At 47.7% G+C, this 20,267-nt stretch overlaps 1 protein-coding gene across 5 annotated transcripts in view; it reads left to right on the plus strand.

Annotated features, from left to right (window-relative positions):
- CYTH1 (cytohesin 1) overlaps positions 1-20,267 on the plus strand; it is a 79,717-nt gene that overhangs the window by 44,361 nt on the left and 15,089 nt on the right. For 3 of the 5 annotated variants that reach the window (XM_061389856.1, XM_061389855.1, XM_061389854.1), the window contains 6 exons: positions 12,629-12,711; positions 13,830-13,894; positions 17,368-17,434; positions 17,708-17,826; positions 18,115-18,195; positions 20,009-20,121. In XM_061389856.1, coding sequence (XP_061245840.1) covers positions 12,629-12,711; positions 13,830-13,894; positions 17,368-17,434; positions 17,708-17,826; positions 18,115-18,195; positions 20,009-20,121 — 528 coding nt within the window. Of the gene's footprint in view, positions 1-3,827; positions 4,409-12,628; positions 12,712-13,829; positions 13,895-17,367; positions 17,435-17,707; positions 17,827-18,114; positions 18,196-20,008; positions 20,122-20,267 lie in introns of those variants that run through there. The other 2 variants (XM_061389857.1, XM_061389858.1) reach the window with 2 other exon arrangements.

The raw sequence follows: 20,267 nt of genomic DNA on the forward strand, positions 1-20,267 counted from the left end.
AAACTCTTGTTGTTAAGGTAAATAGTATTTTTAGAAAGCGATGTACAAACTGAAGACCACCTTCCCCCACTGGGGTCCTCCTGCCTGTGCTCAGATCGTTTTATTTTCTTGGTGGCTTTCTCCAGCCATGGTAATCACGCTAGCTTGCATGGAATTTGCTGGTCTTTGGGGGTAGATTAGAGTGAGGATCTGTTTGTATTAGATGGAGGAGGCCTGTGCCCTCTCCCGGGTCAGCTCGCCTTCCAGAGCTGGTGGTGGAGGGCACAGAGCCACCCTGCGTCTCCAGGGGCAGAGCTGCCCGCATCCTGCCTCCCTCCCTTCTTCCTACCGCCCTGCTGCACCCTCTGCCAAGGGCAAGAGGGAGAGGACCCCGAGAGTGGCCCCAGCAGGGATGAGTCCCTGTGCTGGGGCTGGGAGCAGGCCCCCATCTGGAAGGCGGGCTGCCTGCTGCCCCAGCTTTGCTGCCTGTGAACGGACTCAGGGCTGCTGGGACCTGGAGAGCAGGAGCCTGGGTCGGTGCCTGCAGCCGCTCTCAGGCTTCTCTCAAACCTTGAGAGCCTTCTCTGGACCTCAGGCAGCTCTGAGAAGGGTTGATGTCTGGCACCAGGAGCCAACCCTTTCCAGTCTGAGGTTAGAGTTAGGAACTGCTACCCCCTCAACTGCTTCCGGCCCTTCTCAGAGCGGGAACAGAAGCCAGTCTTGGCTGCTTTGAAGAAGCATTTATGCTCCTGCTGCTGCAACTGCTGCTGCTAAGTTGCTTCAGTCATGTTCGACTCTGTGCGACCCTATAGATGGCAGCCCACCAGGCTCCACCATCCCTGGGATTCTCCAGGCAAGAATACTGGAGTGGGTTGCCATTTCCTTCTCCAATATACGCTCCTCAGTTCAGTTGCTCAGTATATGCTCCTAGCTTCTACTAAAGAGTAACTCAGCATTTGAAAGCAGAAGGAATGGAGTAGAATGGTTGAAAAGTCCGTGCTTGCATTTCCTGTGATGCAGAAGCAGGGCAGGTGGGAGTGCAGGCTGACCTGGGGCCTTTGCCCAGAGGATGGGGGGCTTGGGGATGCGTAGGATTAACAAGTTTGTGATGCTGATAATTTGAAAGACACTGATTCATTGCCTCTCAGGAGTTGTCTGGAATTAAGCACAGGTGGGTGGCCGTGGAAGCTCTGAGCTGTCAGGGCAGAAGACACTTAGTTCTGTGCCCCCACTCCTGAGCTGAAGTTTCGCTGCCTTAGATGAATGCCCTGTGTCCCTGTCACTTCTCTCTGGTCACCCCAGAAATGCTGCCTATCCCTCTCTCCTGGTGCGCCCGCACCCCTTGTGACTCTGCCTCACTGCCTGTCCAACAACAGTCAGATGTTGTCTTCAGGCCAGACTCAAAGGACACCAAGATACCAGTCAGATGTCTTCAGGCCAGACTCAGAGGACACCCTTTCTGACTAGTGCAGCTTTTCCAGGAGTTTCCAGTTTGTTCTGTATCCCTGTTTGTCCTTTGTCCCCAGCCTCTTGTGCCCTCTCCCCGCTGGCCCGGCCTCAGCTCCCATGAGGCCTCTGGGACAACCGGCTTTGCCGGCTTTGCTGTTGCTGACCCCACAGCACCTGTCACCAGTGTTCCATTGGCACATAGGCTGCTTGATTCTTTTTCTTTAAAAGGAACAGGAACACAGAAGCTCTTTGGGGGCTAAACCCACATCTTACTGTCTCTGTATCTTCTGCAGTAACTAATAGAGCACCTAGTTTATGGGTGGTAACCATTTTTTTCCCCAAAAGATTGTTGGAGTATGAGTCTGAGAAAGTAATTTTTTAAAGCTTTTATTTTCTCTGTTGGTAGATTTCCTGAGATTACTACCCTGTGCCCAGTCTTTTTCTCCAATCATCGCTGTGATTTCATAAACTTGATTATGGGGCTATTTATTTGAGATCTGTCTGTAGATATGAGGCGAGCCACACTGCAGACTTCCTGTCGGTAGCTTTTCCCTGTCACTTCTTGTCTCCTTGCTTCCTCGGATCATACTGTTTGTGCAGAGAATTGACTGTGGTGTAGGCTTTGCTGCCAGCAAGTCTGGCCTGGAGGCACGTTGAGGTCTTTGCCAGTTTACACGTTGCAAGTCCAGCCCCAGCAGTGGATCCTCTGTTGCTCAGTTGTAGCTGGTGGGTTCAGGACAAGCCACAGCAAGCCTGTGCCTTATGGACCGAGTTGTGCACAGGAAGTGATGTCAGGATCCACCTACTGGGACCTTTAAATCCCTGGAGGGTTTGTGTGCCTGTTTTGATCTTACCTCAAAAAGGGGGATGTAGCCCTTAGGACTGTGTAGAGTGCTGTGAGAATATTTATGATATTTTACTGGAAGGCAAGAGCTTCATTTCATGGACAGAAACCCCCCTGCGAATAGGACAGTGTCCAACCAGGTGTTAAACTTTGTGATACAAACACGTTCAGAGGAGACCGTATAGATGAAGAAGGCGTTTAGTGATGGTTCTTTTGTGTGAACTGAGGGAGTTCTTTCTGGAAGAGGTGGTCTTGATGGCTGGGGAGGATGAGCCTCTGAACAACAAGAAGGAAACAGAGATAGGTTGGAAACCTGTCTCCCTGGGCCAGGTGGTGTGTGATTGCTTACCAGACCCAGTATCTAGTAGGGACTCTCAGCTGGCACGTTTGTTGAAAACTTGTCTTCCTTTGTAGCTTTAAACAGATATTTCATAATTTTAGGGTTTATTTCTCATAGATTTGGTATGATTCTTTTAGATGAGAACTCCTATGACACAAAAATAAAATTTTTCATATTGTGACTGTTTCTTTAAAGACAGGCTGGGCCTGCAAAGCCCAAGTGTTGGTCAAGTCTGGTGACCTTGTCCTGGTGATAAGGAACTCACATTAGTGTAGTGGAGGGAGGGAGTCGTCTGTCAGCCGTCTATCAGCAGTTTCCTGAGGACAGAGCATTGGAAGGCAGGCCAGAGTGTGGGGTTTTTAGTTTTTTTCCTCTTTTTGTTGTGTGTCTGGAGTGGTGGTTCTTAGGCAGGGAGGTTTGACCCTGCGAGGATTTGGGATATCTGGAAGCCTGTGGGGCTGTCCTCTCAGGGGGTACGGTGGGATGCTGCTGTGGGCATCCAGGGATTGGAGGCCAGGGTGCAGTTAAATGTGCTCTAAGGCACAGGACACCCTCCCACACAGAAGGAGCCCCCAAATGTCAGAAGTGCTGAGATCGGAGAACTTCATCTAGTATAGTGGTTTATTTTCTCTTTTTCTCCTCGTGTATTTGGCACTTGTTTTAATCCTTAGGTCTCTTCCCTTATTAGTCAAAGGCAGTGCTTCCCAGAGGAGTTCACAGACACAGCCTGCAGTCACCCCATGTCCTGCTTTAACACGGGGCCTGAGCCTCCAGACTCCAGTTCTGGGGCCTGAGGTCCCCAATGTGTGTGTCTGCCAATGCCCTTGGTGATCCTCACACCTTGAGGTGGACAGCCACTCCTCAGGCTGTAGTGACGTTTCTTGTCACCAGCCGTCTTACAGTATTGTCCTAGACCCACCGGCCACTCGCCCTAACCAGAGTGTACTGGCACGCTGGGTTGGAGCCTCTGGTGCTTGTGGCCTGAGTAGGAGGCAGGCCGTTTTAGTAAAAGGCTGGAGCAGATCACCTGGAGACAAGGGGCTTAGGGCTGCAGAGGACCAGAAGGGGTGGGGCGTGGGGGGGACGTTGGAGCATCAGGTCAGCGTCCCTGCCTGCTGATGCGGTTGGGGGGTGGGGGTGGGAGGGGTGGGGGAGGGGGAGTCGAGGTAGGGGGAGACGGGAGGTGGCCTTCTGCTGAGGGTGACAGAATAGTCTGCGTTCTGGATCCTACCCTCCTGTTTATCCACTCGGGGAGGGAGGTTCCTTAAGTAAGGGTTAACACCCTCCTAGGGAAGCCACCATCAGTCTTTTGCTTCCAAGGGGGAGAAAAAAGCCGCTGCAGTCTGTGAGCAAAGGCTCGTGGCGCGTCCCCTCCCCCTCGGAGGCCTCGAGTGGGGGCGCGGTGGGCGGGGCGCTGTAATTGCATTCATGGAAATAAGCCTGGAGGACTGAGCACACGCTCGAAGTGTCCGCCTGGCGCTGGCTCCGCGGCCATCTCCAACCACGCCAGCCTTCCCCACTAGGATCGACTTCCTCCGAACCCGGGTTTCTGCTCAGCTTTTGTGTCCCCGCCTGGCTGCCGCCTCTGCCCGGGCAGTGCGGGCGCACATGCCGCGCGGGCTCCGTCCCTGCTTCCACCCGGCGCTGGCGGGGCGGCCGGGGGCTTGGGACTGGGGGGTCGCGGTGCCGGGCCACCATGGCCTCTGAAGCGGACAGCTGCCACCTGCCAGGGCGTTGACGTCGCTGCCCCAGGGCTGCCGGGATCCTGGGGCCACCGGAGAGGGGACTCGCCCCGGGTAAGAGGCCGGGCAGGGGGTGGCGGGGTGAGCCCACCATGTGGAGCTTCCTGTGCCGCGTGAATCCCTCTGCTATTACTATGCGCCGCTGCCAGCCTCTCCCACCCCGGAGCCAGGCAAGCCTGATGTGTGCAGCGGCTGCTTCTCTGCATATCTGTCGTGTGGTTTCGCATTCTGCTCTCTCTTCCTAGGTTTCTTTTTTCCCGTAGCTGCTTCTTATAGCGGTTTCAGCCTTCAGTGTGGTTTCTGCTAGGCCCCAGATTAAGGAATAAGCTAATAACCAATTTGTATGGTCCTGCTAGGATGAGGTTTAAAAAAGGAGGACAGAAAACAGGGGCAGAGTCTGAGAGATCATCCTCCAAACCCACCCATGGAGTTTTTATTTTACTCATTAAACACTTGGGAACCTTCCCCTGGTATGAGTAGCCCTCTTCCCAAAAATGCACATAGAAGAGGAGCTGGAGTCCCTTGTTTAATTTGCTGCCATGGGTCTGTTCCAGCTGTCTGGCTGAGGGGGAATGTTTCAGTCTGCAGAAATAGTCAGGGTTTTATAAAGGGCCAGCATGCACGTAGGTTTTAGGAAGGTGAGTAAGGTGAGAGGAAACTGAGCTATGTGCCTCGGGTCCCCACCGAGCCTCTCTTTTGGAGGGCAGGGGTGTGGTGGCACAGCTGTGCAGTGCCCAGATGGCAGCTGGCTTGGGGAGGGGGCGTGCTTGCTCTGCCTGGGAGGAAGGAGAAGGGCACGGATGACAGTGGGGTTTGTCTGCTGGGACGGGAGCTCCCAGGCTTGCCCTGAGAGTGGAGGGCTCCTTTCTCGAGAAGCCAGAGGTGGAACGTGGTTCTCCTTGTCAAGCCGGCTCCAACTCTGCTTTCAGTCCACAAGACCCTTTCAGAAACAGCCTTGGAGACAGAGATTGGTCGTGTGAGCACTGGGAAGAAACTGCTGCAGAAGTCCAGCTGGACCACGTATTACCACTGCCAGGTTTTAGAAAAAGCTTGAGGTTCTTAAATGATTGTTTTCTAGTTTTCAGCTTTTATTGAAAGCAGATGTTAACTTTATTTTCTAAACCAAACTTTTAGGATACAATTTTATGACTTTGTCTCTTTTACTACCTTGAAATTTGATCTCATTTCCCTTTGATTACAAAAACCTGTCTTCAAGTTCTCCTTTTTATTAGATAAAATGTGTCCATTCCTTCTCTAAGTAAGATAAGATGATAAAATACTTTGCTTTCATGAGGCAGTTTATGGAGCTGTTTAATAGACACCCTCTCACTGGTAAGGGGGAGGATGCTGACATGCCCATTCCTGCTTAAGGAAACCAAGGGAGAGATGGTGGTTTTTCCCAGGTCACAAAACCACTGGTCAGTGAAGCCCCACTCAGTTGCGCCCTACCTCAACTCCTGGGCAGTGTCTCATCTCAGTTAAGGAGGCCTGAATTTTTAGGTTAGTGGTTAGATGAGATGTCTATAAGATTGATACAGGAATAAAGTTTTCCTTAAAGATGCAGACTATAGGAATAAAATCTTTAATATACTTACTTCTGGGTGGGAGACTGAGTGGTTTTTATGTGGAAAGAATTTAAGCTACAAGAGTAAATATTCACATTGGTAATTTGCTGGAAGGCGCCTTTCACCTTTGATGTTGAATGTCAGTTATGCTAGCACATGCCAATTTAATTCCTTTTGGTCCTGTTGGTGTGTCTACATTCTTTTAGTCACTTAGGCTGTAAATTGCTTGCCTGGTGGCTCAGACAGTAAAGAATCCGCCTGCAATGTGGGAGACCTGGGTTTGATCCCTGGGTTGGGAAGATCCCCTGGAGGAGGGCATGGCAACCCACTCCAGTATTCTTGCCTGGAGAATCCCCAAGGACAGAGGAGCCTGGCGGGCTACAGTCCATGGGGTTGCAAAGAGTCGGACACGACTGAGCAACTAAGCACAGCACAGGCTGTAAATTGGTGGTGAGACACTTCTTTTTACAGTGCTTTATACAAAAATCAGATCATAGCTTCTGAGAAAAAGGACTAAGCTTAGCAGAAATCAGGAATTCAGTATATTGCTATTAAAATTTTTGTTTCATTTTTAATTGTGGTGAAATATATGTAACAAAATTTACCATTTTAAGTGTATAGTTCAGTAGCATTAAGTTCATTCATTCACATAGTTGTACAGCCATCACCATTATCCATCTCTAGAACTTTTTATGAAACTGAAACTCTGTCCCTGTTGAATTTTGGCTCCCGGTTCTCCCCTCCCCCAGACACCCACTGTTCCACTTTCTGTCTCTGTGAACTTGGCTTCTCTGGGTACCTCATGTAAGTGGAATCGTCCGGAATTGGTCCTGTTGTGGCTGGCTTATTTCACTGAGGGTAATGTCTTCTGAGTTCCTTCATCCTGTGGCATGTGACAGGATTTCATTCCTTTTCAAGGCAGAATAATACGGTATTAAATTTTACAAAGGGTTGCTATAGTTTTGACTTACGGAGGGAAAAGGAATTGTTTCCCAAGGTTGGGAGACTTTCTGTAAAGTCGTGAGATGATCAGGTCAGCACCCAGTTGGCCATGTATGTGTCCCCAGGTTTCCGGTTTCAGTCACATCCCATTTCCTCGTCCTTCTGTGTCCTCTGGTCTGACAGCACCCTGAGGTCTGTCTCTTAAGTGTGAGGCTGGCAGCGAAGCCCCTTAGTCATTGTATCTTTCTGTTTCACTCATCTCTACGTTGCCTGTTGTTAAAGACCCTGTGAATTTTGGTTGTTTTCTTGCCCTGTCAAGAATATCTGACCTTGTGTATTTCTAGTGTCAGGTCAGAATTGAGAGTTTTGTGAAAGTTTGCTGACTGTTTGTGTGTCAGCCAAAGCCTGACTATTTTCTAGTATTTAGAATTTTTTCACACTGGAAGGCTCTGGGATCTCCTGGGAGACCAGGTGACTTACCCCAGGGCGGGGCAGTACAAGTGATCTGACCGGAGGATCTATTTGCACAGGCTGAGTCAGGAAGGGCCCAGTGTGTGACCAGCACTCGCCACACGGCCGGCTCTTTGATCTTTGTCTCTGGAGGCAGTGGACACAGCGCCCTCAGTCATGGGCAGCTTCCCAGATTTGTGCTCTTAAGCCCAAAAGCTGTTCGTAAATATAGCTTGTGTTCCCTCTGGAGCTAGTAACAGTTTCTGGAGAGGGTACAGGAAGGTCCAGTGCTTAATTTACCTTTCTTTTTTTAAAAAATTAAGTATAGTTGATTTATAGTGTTGTGTTAATTTCTGGTACAGTAGAGTGATTCATATATATATATATATTTGTGTGTATATATACATACACATTCTCTTTCATATTCTTTCCATTATGGTTTATCACAATATATTGAATATAGTTCCCTGTGCTCTGCAGTAGGACCTTGTTGCTTATCCATTCTGTGTACAATAGTTTTTACATCTGCTAATCGGCATCCTTGACCCAGCTGCTGTGGCTCCAGGCGGGCGGGTGGTTTCTGAGGCCTTGTGTGTTTTCAGTTTCATGAAGCTCCAGCCTGGAAAGGGTCCGTCCAGCCTTGCTTAGCAGGGCCCCCTGGCGCAAGCTCTGGAGGGATGGAAGCCCGTCTGCACAGTGACACCCTCCTGGGCTGCATGGGGGCCAGACCTGTCTGTCTACCCTCTCCACATGTTGGGAAAGGGAGGGCCTTCTGACTCTTGACCTGCCTTTTAAAATGTTGTCCTGCTGTCCTGGTTTAAATTTGGACCCTTGTTACCACCAAAAGGCAGGGGCTATATATAAGAAGGATGATGCTCAATGATTATGGTGGAAAAGGTAAGGCAAATTTAAATCTAGGCAGTGGGACCCGGTGTAGCTGGAGCCTCTGAGGGAGCTGTGTCTGGGCCCTAAAGCGCACCTCCAACACTTTGATGTACGTCACTCCTGGGGACCAGGCACAGAGAGCAAGCATGGTCCCTCTTGGCCTGTATTCTTGTGGAACGGAAACTGCTGTCAGTAGATGTCTCTTTTCGGTTGGACTTCACTGCAGGTCTCTGGGCACCTGCCTGTGGCCTCAGGGGCTGGAGAAGCTGGACCTAGCGATGCCGCCCTGAGCATTTCTACTTGCCCCCAGCCCGGAAGGAGGGCACTGTCCCTTTAAGACAGCCTCCTTTGTATGCGCTGGATGGAGCACGTTGCAGCTCTGGGTTTCTGCTGGTTAAATCTGCAGAGCAACATTTAAATAAAGAAATAAATAGAGGGTCCCCTTGTGTGGCTTTCCTATTCACAGCTGAGTACAATGGTCCCTTGTTGTTGTAGGCTCTTTAATCCCCTTCATTAGATTGGAGCCTTGCGAGGGAATGGTGAGGGGCTGCTGCTGGAATGGTCCCCGTGCTGGAAGCAGGACACCTTGTAAATTAACCTTTGCAGGCATGAATTCCCGAGGCCTCCCAGCCTCTGCTCTGTGTCCTTTCTGTGCAGGCCGCTGCCTCCCTAGCTGCCATTCTTTTCGGAAGGAGAGGGCTTAGCTGCCTCCCTGGCACAGAAGTGTGGCTGCAGCACGTGGCAGTCGGGGGAGGGAGGAGTTGTTTGTTGCTCTGCCATCTGGCCCATCAGCAGATATTTTACAGTTTAACCCCAGTGGCTACACAGGAGAGCCCGGGCCTGGGCAGAGAGATGCCTTTGCCAGGTGCCCCTGCCACTTCCTCAGAATCTCGGGGTGGATGTGGTGGGTTCTGAGTACCAGCTGTTCCTGTCCTGGTGGTGGCTTGCAGGGTCCTGGAGATGCCAGCCAGGATCCTCGGGACCCCTCTCTCCTTCAGCTCTCCAGCCGTGGTTTTGATTCTTCATGCTGTTAAATGAAATTAAGCATTTTGTCTGTGAATTTTTTTTTCCTCATGAGCAATATGAGAATGAAGGCTTGAGTTTAACATTGGTGTTGCATTGATAAGTTTAATCAAAGGAAAATACATTTGTTAAAATGTTGGATTTTTTTTTTCTCATCTGAGAACAAAATTCCACTGGAAAAATGAGATCTAAATCTGCTTTTTTTTTGTAAGTTCTTAGGTGATTTATTGACCCATAAAGGAAGCAGTGTTGTGATTTGAGGGGGACTAAATGTAGAATGGAGAAGTGATTTAGAAATCATGGGCTTAATGTCAGGAGACTGCTTCACAGTAACTGTGAATGAACGTCTTGCTGGTTCTAACTGCACAGAGGTCCATCTGACTACCAGGACATAGGAGGCCTATCTTTCTCATAACCGTAGATTAACATTTTTATTTTTCATTAAAAAGAAAAAATCCAGTTGTACCTAGCTGTATTTTTTTAAAGCATATATTCAGGAGCTTATGTTCCCCATTTCTCTCCATTCCCAGACACACCCTTCCCAGAAGCAATCACTCAGAATTAACTTTTTCTGACTTTTGATCTTCTGGTAGGTGCTTCCAGGTCTGTATTAATATTCTTGTCCTGCTGATTATTTTATCAAAGACTCTCTCCTGATTTCCTTCACTCACAGCATTCTTTTTCCTCACTCTCTCCCTGTCTGATAGTTTATCACAGATGTTTGGTCGCTTAATTTTCATCTTTGAGATTTTCACACACACATTCACAACCTTGATTTCTGTCTGTGGTCTTTCATGAGTGCCTCCTGCCCCTTTGTAGGAGGAAACGCAGGGACCCTGCTTGCCCTTCGTGTGCCCCCTGCCCTCCTCCAGCCCTCTCGCCTCTGTCTACTCTTTCCCCACTCAACAAGTTGACAGCTGATTACATACAACTTTTGTTGTGGAGCCTGGATGAGCCTCTGTGTGTGCTCCACTAGCTCCGCTCAAGACCAGAGTGCACGCTGATCATCTCTCCTGGGAGTTGCTCCCAGCACCAAGGTCATGCCTCTCCGTCCGTGCCTCCCCTTGGCCTGTGGCTTGCACCCTGATGCCCTCTCTCCTCTGTTTCTCCTGTTTCCAGCTGCCTTGTTATTCTGCTGAGAGGAGACCCAGCGATGCCTTCTTCCATTGTAAATGCTCCAGCTCTTTCCTATTTATTCTCTCGTGACCTTCCAGAAAAACTGTCCTGTGTGAAGGCTAACCCAGAATAGCTGAGTGCTTAGATTCTGAAAAGAAAGCCACCACTGAGAGTTTCCAGTTTGGAACAATAAAATTTGACTTCTTAGGGTACCCAGCAGTCTTGAGATACAAATTTTTCTTATCGTGGTTCTGCTTTAAATGCACCTTGTTATGGGGACTGTAGTCCTGCCTCTGATTGGGGTGAGACTCATTGGTGATCTGATGAGGCCATCTCTGGTTCACAGTCAAAGTCTGGTTGTTCATTCCCCTGTGGAATAGCTGTTAAAGAGATGAACTATTACCTCAGATTCTCAAAACCATGTTATATTGGAATGAGTCTTTGTCTTTTCGAACCTCAAAAAATTAGTTTCTTAAAGGGAACTTCTCATCTTCATGGACTAGAAATTTTTCTGGTTTGTTAAGTCCAGGAAAAGCAGAATAAACTCCCTTTAGGCTTGCTTTCTCTAGAATGGGGTGTAAATCAGTAGAATTTGTGTTGTTTCTCAGAGTGGTTTTTGCTCAGACTAGATCTAAGCTGTTTTTAGTTAACTTTCTCCTGAAGTAGCTGTTGGAATGTTCACCCTGGCTTCCCAGAGACACAGTTGAAGCCTCATGTGGAAGGCCTGGGCTGCATTTAGGTGGTCTGTTGGGATCTCTAGGTGGCTGTGTCTTCCAGCCTTTAGTGTACTGGGAGTACACTAAACACACTGGGAGTGTGTTTCAAACTGCAGTGCATTTATTAGGCTATGAAATCAATTTCATGGGCTAAAGCTACTGTTAGGAAAACTAAAACAGTAGGAAATGTCAATGGATTTCACATGATGAGAGTATTGTTTTGTTATTGTTGTGTTTGGGGCAGATTGGGTTGTGAAGTCAAATGCGTTTCGCAATTGTGGGTCTTGAAGTTTGAAAGACGCTTTTCTATGAAAGGGTGGATTTCATTTCTGTGGCTAGGAATGAAAGAGGAGGACCATTAATCAGGCCCCAGCCATTTCCATCCCAGAGGCTGGGGGGCTCAGGCCCCTGGTTAACCACTCTAAGGGTGGAAGCTGGATTAAAAGGGAGAAGTCAGCTGAGACTCTGATATAGCTAACTAACCTGTGCCGAGACTTAATCGTGGTGGTCTCTTGTTTCTACCCTCTTCCGCTGTCTTACATGATTTGTATGAAACATTCAGGGAGAAGAACTGCTCTCTGAGTGCAGTAGGTTCAGTTTCAGCAGCACGGCTGGTGAGTCGTGCACCCTGACCTCACTCTCACCCAGCAGAAATGTCACACGAGCCACAACGGCAGTGTTCCTCTCTAGCAGCCTCTGCGAGCGCAATTAAAACACTGTATTTTGTGTACCAAGTTATTTCAACGTGTCATCAATATAAAATAGTATTAAAGAAATATGTTACTTTTTTGTACAGTCTGGTGTGTCTTTTACATACACCGCACATCTCAAACTGGGCTAGTCACATTTCAAGTGCTTACTACCCACACGTGGCCTGTGACCACCTCGTCACATGGAGCAGTTCTCTCTTAGGCGCCTACTCAAAAGATGGATGCCCACAGTAATTGTTCTGATGATAAGAGCTCGTTCTAAAACATTATTCAAAAATGTTCAAAAAAGCAGAGAGAAAAGTCCCCATAACCCCATCCCCAGAGTTAAGCATTGTTTCAATTTGGGGATGTATCCTTCTAGATTTTTTTCTCTGTACATACTAGCCTCCCCGCTCCAGAAGTGGCACAAGACTGTCATTCACATTGGTTTGCAATTGCCTCCCCCTCCCTGCTAGGGTCCTATACATCGTCGCGTGTCAGGGTGGATTCAGTGAGGGAGCAGAGACCCGGAGAGATTGGTTAACCAGGGGCCTGAGTCCCCCAGCCTGTGGGATGGACATTGCTGGGGCCTGATTAATGGTCCTCCTCTTTCATTCTTAGCCAACTTCATCTCACCACAGGCAGCCTTTTCTCGTGTGTGTGTGTGACAGCTGTTCCTTTATCAGAGCTTTTCTCTGTGATCCGTGGTCCTTTCTAACTTTGGTCAACCTGATGGTGAATGGGAGCCAGAGTCTCCCCAGCAGTCGGTCATTTCCGACACAGGCTTCTTGCCTTTTCTGTGGTATCTTTGTCCTTTTGTGGTCTGAATTGTATTTATTTTTGGTAAGGTAAAAGCTTTCTTAGTAACCTTTCCCTCCTTTTTTGTAGTTCCCAGTGACCTAACTGCAGAGGAGCGCCAGGAGCTGGAGAACATTCGGCGAAGAAAGCAGGAGCTGCTGGCCGACATCCAGGTAGGAGCTGGGCAGCACCTTGACCAGGCGTCCTCTCATGACGCCTTCTGACTTGCTCTCACCACAGTTCGGACTAGGTGCCGGAATTGACAACCAGCTTTGCTCAACAAGGGAGAAGGGAATCTCAAAGTGGGGGGTGCTCTGTGAGCTGCACCCAGCTGGTCAGCTATCAGGCTAGAGTGACCCCAGGTCTCCTGACTGACTTGAACCCAGGCTTCAGGCTAAGCAGACCCACGTCCACATCCTGGTGGCCATTTTCTGGCAGGGCAATTCTAGAGAGAGAATTTTGGTTCTTTGAACTTTAGTTTCTTTTTCTGTAAGATAGGAGTGAAAACATCTCTTGATAGGTTGTCATTAGTTGGATTATTTTAGGCCTTGGGGAAGCCATTTCTTTTAGAATTCTCTGTAAAACATTTGGAAGCCCAAGGGCAGGGAAGGGAGGGGGCACACCTTGTAACCCTAAGCTGCAGCACGTCGAGGAAAGACTGGGTCTGCTCCAGTGCTGGTGTGAGTGTACTTTGCTGTTACCTAGTTCTTTGAATCCTACCTCACTGGTAAATGCTGGAAAAGCATAGCAGTTCTTCAGTCAAAGCCAGTGAACTCTGTCCACTGTGCAGACCTGCTTAGAAGGGGCAGGAGGTGGAAGGCATAGCCAGGAGTGGTTCTCTTTGCCGGCCACTTGGCGGCAGTGTTGACCCAGTACAGGCACTGCTGGCTGGGGAGCTGGGTGCCTGGGGGACTGGTTTGTCCTGGTTTGTCCCCCCTCAGTGAGCTGCAGATGCGCTGCGGCAGACTGTCCTGCGGCAGACTGTCCAGGCAGCCCTTTTCCAGGGAAATACGCAGTTTACGTAGTGCATATGGTTATAAACTTCTTCCTAGGCGGTAAACTCCTTGAGGTCAGGGTGTTATCTTTTTCTTCTTTGTATTCCCTAGAATGATTACAGTCTGGTAGGAACTCAAGAAACATTTGTTGAACAGACGAATTTTCCAAAAATTTTTAGGTTTTGGGGGGTGTTGTCTTTATTTTGTTTGCTCTGTTTTACTTTTTGATCAGAGCGAGTTACTGGAGATTTTGGTGGTTTCTTCCTCCGGGTGATTCTGGATTGTGTATTTTGCAGAGGCTGAAGGATGAGATAGCAGAAGTAGCTAATGAAATTGAAAACCTGGGGTCCACAGAAGAGAGGTGAGTCTGTCCTTTTGCGGGTGGTTTTGTGGCTGTGGCATCGCCAGGTGCCAGCCTGGAATTGTGCCCATGTCGCGCATTTAAGGAGAAAGTGCGTCTTCTGCCTTCTTTTCTGAGCTAGCACATATGTAGCCATACTCTCTGCCTTCCGCGCAGGGACTCCTGAATGTGAAGGCTTTTGATGTTTTTGGAAAGGCTGAACTGGAGAACTTGGCAGGTCCCCCAAAATCTTAAACTGCCTTTAAATTGTTGTGTGAACTATTTCTTCTCTTCTCTTATCCACTGGGTTCCTATTTTAGAGTTTCCATTTTTTGCTTTGGGTAAAGGAAAAGCTTAACGGATGCTGCTGATGCAGCTCCAGAGGGCCGGAGGCCCAGTTGTGTCTAGGCATCACTGCAGGCTTGCTTGTGCCTCCCTAACACTGAAGAGAACATAGAAGTGAGATTACAGCACAAAGTGCCAAGGCGTGTCTGCTGGTTCTTTTTTTCCTTTAACTACATGAAATGTTAGTTGCTTTGAGAGTTTAATTTTCAATGGGGTTCCCAGACCATTTCTAACTGCTTAATGTCGTAAATGGGCTGTTTCTAATTCACTGCATGTCTGTATTTTTCTAAGCCTAAGTCTCCCCGTCTAGCTTCAGGAGACCGTTGGATTTTGTTATTTTAAACTTGTGTGCACAGGGCCATATGGATTAGTGAAGCTGCATGTCCAGCAGAAACCAGCCAGCTTATCATGTCCAGTCTCTGCTTTGCCAGTTCTGAATTACAGTTTTCTTACTTGCCATTAAAAAAAAAAAAAAATTTTTGCTGCTTCAAAGAAATGGACAAGTTGGTGTTTGTCAGAATTTACCATTTCTGCTCTTACAAAGGGTACTCTTAAAAGAAATGAATAGGGACTTCCCTGGTGGTCCAGGGGCTGAGACTCTGCACTCCCAATGCAGTGGGCCTGGGTTTGATCCCTGGTCAGGGAACTAGAGACCCGGGTTCGATCCCTGGGTGGGGAAGATCCTCTGGAGAAGGAAATGGTAACCCACTCCAGTACTCTTGCCTGGAAAATCCCATAGACAGAGGAGCCTGGTAGGCTACAGTCCATGGGGTCACAAAGAGTCGGACACGACTGAGCGACTTCACCTCACCTCACCTCAGGGAACTAGATCCCACATGCCACAACTGAAGATCCTGTGTGCTGCAACCAAGACTCAGTTCAGTTCAGTTCAGTCGCTCAGTCGCGTCCGACTCTTGGCGACCCCATGAATAGCAGCATGCCAGGCCTCCCTGTCCATCACCAACTCCCGGAATTCACTCAAACTCAGGTCCATCAAGTCGATGATGCCATCCAGCCATCTCATCCTCTGTCGTCCCCTTTTCCTCCTGCCCCCAATCCCTCCCAGCATCAGAGTCTTTTCCAATGAGTCAACTCTTTGCATGAGGTGGCCAAAGTACTGGAGTTTCAGCTTTAGCATCATTCCTTCCAAAGAAATCCCAGGGCTGATCTCCTTCAGAATGGACTGGTTGGATCTCCTAGCAGTCCAAGGGACTCTCAAGAGTCTTCTCCAACACCACAGTTCAAAAGCATCAATTCTTCGGCGCTCAGGTTTCTTCACAGTCCAACTCTCACGTCCATACATGACCACTGGAAAAACCATAGCCTTGACTAGACGGACCTCTGTTGGCAAAGTAATGTCTCTGCTTTTCAACATGCTATCTAGGTTGGTCATAACTTTTCTTCCAAGGAGTAAGCATCTTTTAATTTCATGGCTGCAGTCACCATCTGCAGTGATTTTGGAGCCCCCAAAAATAAAGTCTGACACTGTTTACACTGTTTCCCCATCTATTTCCCATGAAGTGATGGGACCAGATGCCATGATCTTCGTTTTCTGAATGTTGAGCTTTTTAAGCCAACCTTTTCACTCTCCTTTTTTATTTCATCAAGAGGCCTTTTAGTTCCTCTTCACTTTCTGCCATAAGGGTGGTGTCATCTGCATATCTGAGGTTATTGATATTTCTCCCGGCAATCTTGATTCCAGCTTGTGCTTCCTCCAGCCCAGCATTTCTCATGATGTACTCTGCAAATAAGTTAAATAAGCAGGGTGACAATATACAGCCTTGACGTACTCCTTTTCCTATTTGGAACCAGTCTGTTGTTCCATGTCCAGTTCTGACTGTTGCTTCCTGACCTTCATATAGGTTTCTCAAGAGGCAGGTCAGGTGGTCTGGTATTCCCATCTCTTTCAGAATTTTCCACAGAAGGCTTTGGCATAGTCAATAAAGCAGAAATAGATGTTTTTCTGGAACTCTATTGCTTTTTCGATGATCCAGTGGATGTTGGCAATTTGATCTCTGGTTCCTCTGCCTTTTCTAAAACCAGCTTGAACGTCTGGCAACCAAGACTCAGCGCAGCCAAATAAATTTTTCAAAAAGGAAATGAATAGGCAGGCTACAGATAAGGGGAAAATACCTGCATTACCTGTATTTGAAAAAAGACTTGTATCTGGAATCTGTATAGAAAGTGAGTGAAGTGAAGTGAAGTCGCTCAGTCGTGTCCAACTCTTTGCGACCCCATGAACTATAGGCCTACCAGGCTCCCCCGTCCATGGGATTTTCCAGGCAAGGGTACTGGAGTGGGTTGCCATTACTTGTATCTGGAATCTATATAGAAAGAACACATAAAACTCACTAATAAAAAGACAACTTGACTAAAAAGCAGGCACAAAAACCCCATGAACGCTTTTACATGTATAACAGACATGTGAAAAATGCTCAGTATCATGAGTCATGAGGAGATGCCACTTTGCACCCACTAGGATGGCCAGAGTTAAATAGACAGGTGGTGCCTTGTGTTGCAGAGAGCTGGTGAGAACAAGCGGTGTAAACATTGGGGAAAACCAACTGGCAGTTCCTCCTTATGTTGACCGTATACCCCTGCTGTGCCCAGCAGTTCACCTCCCAGGTATTTACTCAGGTAAAGGAGAACATGCCCACATGCATGAGGGCATCTATAGCGTTCTTATTTAAAATAGCCCAAAACTGGAATCAGCTTTAATGTCCCCCAGCAGATGAACGGATGAACAGATGAGTTCATGAGCTATTAACTTACATAGTTAATACGTAACTATGACAGTGCTCTACAACTGGATTATGGTGATAGTTGCCAAACTCAGTAAACTTATTAAACATTGTTCAGATGTGCACTCAAAAGGGGTATGTTATATGACATGTAAATTAAACCTCAATAAAGTTTCAAAAATGACATGAAAAAAAAAGAAACCCACTGTAGTAGAAGAAACAAAGGAGCCTAGGACCAGGGTCAGGATTTCAGTTGACCTTCCATAGTTAGACCCAAGTGTGCCTGAACTTTACTGAATAAATCTCAGACATCACTGCACTTCACTGACACATGTGGGAGTTATGTCAGTCTTTCAGAAATTCCCGATTACCCAGAGTACTGAAGTGGCTGTGATGGTTGTTTTACAGGAAGAACATGCAGAGGAACAAACAGGTAGCCATGGGCAGGAAAAAATTCAACATGGATCCTAAAAAAGTAAGTGACAAAAGCCAGCAGCCAGAGCCTGCAGTCTGTAAAGTGGCGGTTTCCACATTGTCAGCTGCAACCTGGGGCATTTGAGACAGCCTCCCTTCCCTTTTGTAGAGTGCAGCTCATGTCATAAGCCCTGCCTCCTGCGGAACATAGGAAGTACTTATTGGACACTTACTCTGTGTCCAGAGCACCCACACCCATTCTTCTGTGCCCCCACCTCCTTTCTGGATGTTCCTGGGGTCTGAAGCACTATTGGTGTCGTCGCTGTCTTTCCAGGGGATCCAGTTCTTAATAGAGAATGATCTGCTGAAGAACACCTGTGAAGACATCGCCCAGTTCTTGTATAAAGGTGAAGGGCTCAACAAAACAGCCATTGGTGACTACCTGGGGGAGAGGTAAGACCTTGGGAGACCCGAGTAGAGAAGACTGGTTGGCAGTTACCTAGAGAGAGAAACTCCAAGATACCCCGAGCTTTGTCCCGGGACAGGTGGAGGTGTCCAGCAGCTGGTATCCTGTGTTCAGCCAGTACACAGAGGCTGCAGATCTTTCATTTAACATTTGGCTGCCTCCTGGGCTGTGGAGGGTCTCAGTGCTCAGCCTGGGAGGCAGCCTGACTGGGGGTCTGCACGACCTTGGATTCTCAACATCATTGTCTGACTTCTGTCTTCTGTTTCTCTTGCTAGAGATGAGTTTAACATCCAAGTTCTTCATGCGTTTGTGGAGCTGCATGAGTTCACTGATCTCAACCTCGTCCAGGCCTTACGGTGAGCATGTTTGCAGCCAGTACCTTGTTGAGGGAGACAGGTCTTTGGTTGTAGATCTGTCCTGCACAGTTCAGTTCAGTCCAGTCACCATGGATCCTGCACAACCTGGCGTTTTAGTGAAATTGTACCTTGGGTGGTGATTTGAGTATCTGTGATTGAAATGATTGGATGTTCAGTTCAGTTCAGTCTCTCAGTCATGTCTGACTCTTTGCGACTCCATGAACCGCAGCATGCCAGGCCTCCCTGTCCATCACCAACTCCCGGAGTTCACCCAAACTCATGTCCATTGAGTTGGTGATGCCATCCAACAGTCTCATCCTCTGTCATCCCTCTCTCGTCCTGTCTTCAATCTTTCCCAGTATCAGGGTCTTTTCAAATGAGTCAGCTCTTTGCATCAGGTGGCCAAAGTATTGGAGTTTCAGCTTCAACATCAGTCCTTCCAATGAACATCCAGGACTGATCTCCTTTAGGATGGACTGGTTGGATCTCCTTGCAGTCCAAGGGACTCTCAAGAGTGTTCTCCAACACCATACTTCAAAAGAATCAATTCTTCTGCGCTCAGCTTTTTTTATAGTCCAGCTCTCACATCCATACATGACCACTGGAAAAACCATAGCCTTGACTAGACAGACCTTTGTTGACAAAATAATGTCTCTGCTTTTTAATATGTTGTCTAGGTTGGTCATAACTTTGCTTCCAAGGAGTAAGCGTCTTTTAATTTCATAGCTGCAATTACCGTCTACAGTGATTTTGGAGCCCCAAAAAATAAAGTCAGCCACTGTTTCCACTGTTTCCCCATCTATTTGCCACAAAGTGATGGGATCGGATGCTGTGATCTTAGTTTTCTGAATGTTGAGCTTTAAGTCAACTTTTTCACTCTCCTCTTTCACTTTCATCAGGAGGCTCTTTAGTTCTTCTTCACTTTCTGCCATAAGGGTGGTGTCATCTGCATATCTGAAGTTATTGATACTTTTCCCGGCAATCTTGATTCCAGCTTGTGCTTCCTCCAGCCCAGCGTTTCACTCATGATGTACTCTGCATATAAGTTAAATAAGCAGGGTGACAGTATACAGCCTTGACGTACTCCTTTTCCTATTTGGAACCATTCTGTTGTTCCATGTCCAGTTCTAACTGTTGCTTCTTGACCTGGTTAAATGGAATTAAATTGAAAGCAAAATTTGTAAAACTCTTCCTCAAATCTTTCAGTTAACATTTGGAAATTGATGAATACTTCCACTTTGAATCTTTCCCAATTTCACTCAAGAAAATCCTTTATACTTCTTACCCTGGAACAGGAAATAGGTAGCGTGCCCTTCGTTTTAGAAGGAAAAAAGTCAACATTTAATTTTTTTTTGCTGAATCTAGTTCCTTTGTGCTTCTTGAGAAATTGTAATTTGGTATTTTCATTGCTGTTTAAGTGTAAATATCATGTTTTGTGTTGTTTAGGTAGGTGAAAAAAATCCAGAATTAAACCTGTTGGCTGTGGGTTTCTGTTTGACTTAAAGGGCTCAGTTGTGACTGCTTTGATAGAAAATCTCTTCTCCTGCTATGTCATTTTTTTTTTTTTCTTTCTGGAAATTGGAGTTCTTAAGTATCAGTCTGAGGAGGTGAACCATTCTTTTGAATAGGAAAGTCTTTTTCTTTTTTTTCTTTTCATAAATACATTCCCTCCTATCGAGAGGACAGAGATGTGGAGTGGTTAGCCTGCATCTGGCAGAAGGCTGAAGCCCCCAACATCTCCCTTGGCTGCAGAAACCTCTCACACACAGGTTATCTCCCCCAGTCCCGAAACACGCCCTGTCTTGACCCCCAGGCAGTTCCTGTGGAGCTTCCGGCTGCCAGGAGAGGCCCAGAAGATTGACCGGATGATGGAGGCGTTTGCCCAGCGCTACTGTCAGTGCAACCACGGGGTGTTCCAGTCCACAGGTGAGCGCGAGGGGCGCCCCCTCCCCGGGCTGGCAGCGCCTGCCCGGCTCACTGCTAGGCACTGGGCCATCCTAACACCAGAGGGGTTGGGTTCCTGCCTAAGAACATCGCTTTAAATGGTATTTATAATGGTAAAAAGTTGGAAA

The sequence above is a fragment of the Bos javanicus genome, chromosome 19 (genome assembly GCF_032452875.1).
Source record: "Bos javanicus breed banteng chromosome 19, ARS-OSU_banteng_1.0, whole genome shotgun sequence".
In the NCBI taxonomy this organism is placed as follows: Eukaryota; Metazoa; Chordata; class Mammalia; order Artiodactyla; family Bovidae; genus Bos; species Bos javanicus.